The sequence below is a fragment of the Mizuhopecten yessoensis genome, unplaced genomic scaffold, assembly GCF_002113885.1.
Source record: "Mizuhopecten yessoensis strain PY_sf001 unplaced genomic scaffold, ASM211388v2 scaffold2209, whole genome shotgun sequence".
Lineage (NCBI taxonomy): Eukaryota > Metazoa > Mollusca > Bivalvia > Pectinida > Pectinidae > Mizuhopecten > Mizuhopecten yessoensis.
Window position 1 is genome coordinate 59,970 of NW_018404432.1, and position 7,178 is coordinate 67,147.

Consider the following 7,178-nt stretch of genomic DNA (forward strand, 5'->3'; position numbering starts at 1 on the left):
ATAAATCTTGGACACAATCATGAATAAATTGTTGCACATACATTCCAACAATAAAAGTAATGTCAAATAAATCATACATGTATACTAACTATACATACAATGTTCATTACCATATCCTTTTTAAGTTTGAGCAATCTAACTTTGATCACCACTTTACAGATGGCTTTGACCCGTTTAATTTCATGGGGACCACGTATACTACTGAACTACTACACTTTGGCGGTGACCAATCACAATATATTACCTGTAGAACCTGGCGTTGATCATACACATTACACTTGTTTATTGTGGCAGTGATCACTCACATCATTTTACCTGTGTAATATCGCAGTGATCACACACAATATTACACCTGTACAATATAGCAGTGATCACACACAATATTACACCGGTACAATATAGCAGTGATCCCATACAATATTACACCCGTATGATATAGCAGTAATCACACACAATATTACACCTGTACAATATAACAGTGATCACACACAATATTACACTTGTACAATATAGCAGGGATCACACACAATATTATACCGGTACAATATAGCAGTGATCACACTCAATATTACACCTGTACAATATAACAGTGATCACACACAATATTACACCTGGACAATATAGCAGTGATCAAACACACAATATTACACCAGTACAATATAGCAGTGATCAAACACACAATATTACACCAGTACAATATAGCAGTGATCAAACCCAATATTACACCTGTACAATATAACAGTGATCAAACACACAATATTACACCAGTACAATATAGCAGTGATCAAACCCAATATTACACCTGTACAATATAACAGTGATCACACACAATATTATACATGCACAATATAGCAGTGATCAAACACACAATATTACACCAGTACAATATAGCAGTGATCAAACACAATATTACACCGGTACAATATAGCAGTGATCCCATACAATATTACACCTGTATGATATAGCAGTAATCACACACAATATTACACCTGTACAATATAACAGTGATCAAACACACAATATTACACCTGTACAATATAGCAGTGATCACACACAATATTACACATGTACAATAAAGTGAATATCGTATTGGACATTGTATCGGTACAACTTGGTCACGGCCATACATGGCATTATGAACGTACGTACAAAATTGTACCCGTAAATATTTTGGTGATCGCCCCACGTGACTTCCAAAATACAGCCATGCAAATTACGGTAACTGTTTTATAGTGAAAACTGCCTAACCCATTCTCCGACTTTTTCAACAGCCTGTCAAATTAGCTTTTATATGTTTTTCCGAAATATGATGAGTCTGGTACTATTTGTAAAAAACATACAGGCACTTGAAATTCAATGAACATTTGATTAAATAAGTAAGTAGACGACAGAATTTCCCGAACAATACGATAAAGGTATGCCTCCACATGATGTGACTTTGACAAGTGGATTTGCTGACACCATTTATAAACCTTATGAAACGCATAATCCGTATTGGATAAACCAGTCTTCACTATGGATTTATAGGTCACACGTCATTTGAGGTGATTGATTGTGATTTCGACAGGATGATTATATGACGCCTCGTCAATGTCCTATATATAAACCGAATCAACAGACAAAGATTTGGTGTGGGAAGATTTCAGAATTCCGTTTTTGCGCTGCCTTCGGGGTGAGGAGAATGAGATGTCCGCCATCCGTGTTTCTCTATTTTCCTTGACGTCCATATTGTCATTATTTAAATCTTGATTTGAATCCTCTTTGTTGGTAAATTTCTCTCTAGCTTCACTCAGTTTTTCCAACCAGGCATTCTTAAACAAATACACAAAAAAACATTATCGCATGTTCCTACGCAGAATTAAAAATACAAAATACCTATTAAAGATACGGTTGAAACATTGATTGGTCCATGTATGAATTAAGATTGAAGATAATGTTAAGCGTGAATAAGACCATGTATCATATAAAAAAGCTCCATTTTATCACGTTGACGAAATACCGGATGTAAACAAGGGTTATGCTAACTTTTAAGTTGATTTCATACTCGATACACACAAAGGTGATATAAACGTTTACGCTGACTTCATACTCGATACATACAATGACTATATGAAGTGAAAGTTGACTAAATACTCGAACCACACAATGATTATATAAAGTGAAAGTTGACTAAATACTCGAACCACACAATAACTACATAAAGTGAAGATTGACTAAATACTCGAACCACACAATGATTATATAAAGTGAAAGTTGACTAAATCCTCGAACCACACAATAACTATATAAAGTGAAAATTGAATAAATACTCGAACCACACAATGACTACATAAAGCGAAAGTTGACTAAATACTCGAACCACACAATAACTACATAAAGTGAAGATTGACTAAATACTCGAACCACACAATGATTATATAAAGTGAAAGTTGACTAAATACTCGAACCACACAATAACTACATAAAGTGAAGATTGACTAAATACTCGAACTACACAATGACTACATAAAGTGAAAGTTGACTAAATACTCGAACCACACAATGACTACAGAAAGTGAAAGTTGTCTAAATACTCGAACCACACAATGACTACATAAAGCGAAAGTTGACTAAATACTCGAACCACACAATGACTACAGAAAGTGAAAGTTGTCTAAATACTCGAACCACACAATGACTATATAAAGGGAAAGTTGACTAAATACTCGAACCACACAATAACTATATAAATTGAAGATTGACTAAATACTCGAACCACACAATGACTATATAAAGGGAAAGTTGACTAAATACTCGAACCACACAATGATTATATAAAGTGAAAGTTGACTAAATACTCGAACCACACAATGATTATATAAAGTGAAAGTTGACTAAACACTCGAACCACACAATAACTATATAAATTGAAGATTGACTAAATACTCGAACCACACAATGACTATATAAAGTGAAAGTTGACTAAATACTCGAACCACACAATGGTTTTACGTTGACTTAATATTCGAAACAATACTACAGCTCGTTCTACTGACGAAAAGCTCGATTGACCCAATGGTTATAATTATTCGATACACACAATCGTTATATAAACGTTTATGATGACTAAATATTCGATAAACACAATAGTTATATACACTTTAATTTTGACTTAACATTCGATACACACAATGATAATATATATATTTGAGTTGGCTTAGTACTCGATGCACACACCAGTTATATACATTGTTACTAACTACACACTCAACCTGATGAGGGTTACATGAAGTAGGCTTTTACACTATAACTGACGGGGAATAGTACCTTTGCTGCGTCGGTAGGCGACTGAAGGGTGTAAACACCTATGATTTGCTGGAATCGACTGATTTGGACGATAACAAAGGCACACTTGACGCCATTAGCTGAAAAGAAAACAATATATCGTGTTAGAACTTGAAAATGTTGTTGCTGAAAAAAGAGAGGGAATATGTGCTATTGATATACGACTAAAATAGTTGTTATTGGTGCGTACCTGCAGCCTCTGATTGGCTGATATCGTGAACACTGAGTCTATCTAAGGCCACCGGCTGCTTGTGTACTATGTACGTAATTTTATCACATGACGCTTGTGCACCGCTAGCTTCAAGTTGGGACTGTTTCTGTAATGTAAAATGTGTTATCATGTGAGGTTTGCCGACACATTACTTCAAGCAGCTGTAACTGTACCTGTGATGTAATTTAGAGATACCGTGCTATGTTTGATGACTAAACACGTAAAGCTGAAAACACTTCAAAGAGGTACCATTAATCACATTACAAACACAGCTAGACACAAATGATATTTCAAACTGGTGACATAGTCTACAAGATATTGGAAATCATAATAAACCCAAACCAAATACAAGGGGCTTGACGACATAAACTACTAAAGATTTACAGAAACCAAGGGGGAACTATAATGAACACCTAACCCAACCAGGGGCCATTTGTAGACATAGACTTATAACAAGAGGCCCATGGGCTTAAACGGTCACCAGAGTTATGTAAAAACTGATGTTATAGATGTAGTCAATTGAAATAGAAATCATTTTGTAACAAATGTGACTTGAACTAAATGTAATACAAAAGTAGTGTAAAATATCTCGGTAGTATATGTAGTATGTACAAATAGTGGTTATGTCAGTCAGCTGACAGGACATGTCCATTTAGCTCAGTGGTAGAGCGTTGGCCTCCGGAACCTGGGGTCGTGGGTTCGATCACAGCTGGGGCACCTCATCTTTCCACTTCTTATTTTCCTATTACAGTAGAACGAGCTGTAGTATTGTTTTTGGTTTATTTTGAAAATGAACAAAATATCCCCAAAAGTATCAATTTCGTATACAAACTGTAGTAAACATTATCCCCTGAAAAGGGGCAAAAGAGGAGCCTGGGGGTCATGAAATTCATTATTTTGATAAAGCACATTTCTCTTTATTTTGATAAAGCACCTAAGCTCCATATTTGAGGATTAATTGCTTCCGGCATATCTGAATCTGGAGAAGAGTTACAAGATGGCCAAATACCAAACTTTCATAGTATCAAACTGTCATTTCGAAGTTATAATATCTATCAAGTTTCAATGATTTCCAATTGGAAATGAAACAAATACACCCAAAAGTATCATTTTCCTATGTAAACTATATTGAACTTCGCCCCCTCTCCAGAGGCAATGGAGTCTGGGGGTCATAAAATCCACATGTTTGATAAAGCACCTCAAGACCCTTCCATCTTTGACGAGTATTGGTTTCCAGCCTATCTTAGTCTGGAGAGGATGACTGATGAACTATCTGGCTATATGACCCCATTTGGGCTCAGCCCCTCAGCCCCTAAACCCCTCAGCCCCTGGGGATCAGACAGGGTTAAAAATGTCAAAGTATCAAACTGTAATCTCATGGCTATAATGTAAATCAAGTTTGGATGATTTCATGCAGAAATGAACAAAATGTACCCAAAAGTTGCATTTAAATTTAGGCCAATTTGACTACTTTTAGCACCGCCCCTCAGAGCTCCTGGCCCCGGGAACCGTATAATTCAAAACTTTTGAGCATATTTGACCAAGAAAGGTTCCTGTACAATTTTATTGAAATCGGATCAGCTGCTGCTGAGCAGAAGTCGAAAAGGTTAATTGTTTACGGACGCACGACGGACGACGAACGACGACGAACAAAAGGCGATTAGAACAGGTCACTTTAGAAATATACAAAAACAAAGAAAAACTTAAATAATCAACAACCAATACCAGGAGCAACTGACGACATAAACATAAAAGTTACACCATAACAAAAGGTAAATTATGATAACCTTCCTACTAAAACCAGGGGCACTTAATGACATTTAAGGTCAAAAATCCAAATAGGGATCTAATTCATAACCCTTACTAAACTCATGGGCGAGTAACGACATAAACTGTTAAAGATGCACCAAAAGTAAAAGGAATGTGATATATAACCCTAACCAAAACCAGGGTCGAGTGACGACAAAAACTACTTAAGTTGCACCTAATTAAAACGGAATCTATTGTATAGCCCTAATCGCAACCACGGGCGAGTGACGAAATGAACAACAAAATGTACACCAAACCAAAAGGGAATCTATTGCATAGCCCTAACCGAAACAACGGGCGAGTTTTGAAGTAGACTACTAATTGTACACCAAATAAGTAAGTCTATTGTATAGCCCTCACCGAAACCACGGGCGAGTGACGACGTAAACTACTAAATGTACAACAAATCAAAAGGGAATCTGTATTATAGCCCTAACCAAAACCACGGGCGAGTGACGACGTAAACTAGTAAATGTACACCAAACCAAAAGGAAATTTATTGTATAGCCCTAACCGAAACCACAGGCGAGTGCCCACGTAAACTACTAAATGCACACCAAACCAAAAGGGAATCTATTGTAAAGCCCTAATCGAAACCAGTGGTGAGTGACGACGCAAACTACTTAATGCACACCAAACCAAAAGGGAATCTATTGTAAAGCCCTAACCGAAACCAGTGGTGAGTGACGACGAAAACTACTAAATGTACACCAAACCAAAAGGGAATCTATTGTATAGCCCTAACCGAAACCAGTGATGAGTGACGACGTAAACTACTAAATGTACACCAAACCAAAAGGGAATGTGTTGTATAGCCCTAACCGAAACCAGTGGTGAGTGACGACGCAAACTACTAAATGTACACCAAATCAAAAGGGAATCTGTATTATAGCCCTAACCGAAACCACTGGTGAGTGACGACGTAAACTACTAAATGTACACCAAACCAAAAGGGAATATATTGTATAGCCCTAACCGAAACCAGTGGCGAGTGACGACGCAAACTACTTAATGTACACCAAATTAAAAGGGAATCAATTGTATAGCCCTAACCGCAACCAGTGGCGAGTGACGACGCAAACTACTTAATGTACACCAAATTAAAAGGGAATCAATTGTATAGCCCTAACCGCAACCAGTGGCGAGTGACGACGCAAACTACTTAATGTACACCAAATTAAAAGGGAATCTATTGTATAGCCCTAACCGAAACCAGTGGTGAATGACGATGTCAACTACTAAATGTACAGCAAACCAAAAGGGAATCTATTGTATAGTCCTAACCGAAACCAGTGGTGAGTGACGACGCAAACTACTAAATGCACACCAAACCAAAAGGGAATATATTGTATAGCCCTAACCGAAACCAGTGGTGAATGACGATGTAAACTACTTAATGTACACCAAATTAAAAGGGAATCTATTGTATAGTCCTAACCGAAACCAGTGGTAAGTGACGACGCAAACTACTAAATGCACCCCAAACCAAAAGGGAATATATTGTATAGCCCTAACCGACACCAGTGGTGAATGACGACGCAAACTACTAAATGCACACAAAACCAAAAGGGAATATATTGTATAGCCCTAACCGAAACCAATGGAGAGTGACGACGCAAACTACTAAATGAACACCAAATTAAAAGGGAATCTATAGTATACTAGTAAATGTACACCAAACCAAAAGGGAATCTATTGTATAGTCCTAACCGAAACCAGTGGTGAGTGACGACGCAAACTACTAAATGTACACCAAATTAAAAGGGAATCTATAGTATAGCCCTAACCAAAACCAATAGTGAGTGACGACGTAAACTACTAAATGTACACCAAA

General features: G+C 37.0%; 1 protein-coding gene across 1 annotated transcript in view; it reads right to left on the reverse strand.

Annotated features, from left to right (window-relative positions):
- Nucleotides 1-805: 805 nt before the first annotated feature.
- LOC110445297 (pleckstrin homology domain-containing family G member 7-like) overlaps nt 806-7,178 on the reverse strand; it is a 51,360-nt gene continuing 44,987 nt past the window's right edge. The window contains exons 16-18 of the mRNA XM_021489836.1: nt 3,515-3,641; nt 3,307-3,404; nt 806-1,811 (exon numbers count right to left, since the gene is read on the reverse strand). Of these exons, the coding sequence (XP_021345511.1) occupies nt 1,596-1,811; nt 3,307-3,404; nt 3,515-3,641 (441 nt within the window). The 3' untranslated portion in view covers nt 806-1,595. The remainder of the gene's footprint in view (nt 1,812-3,306; nt 3,405-3,514; nt 3,642-7,178) is intronic.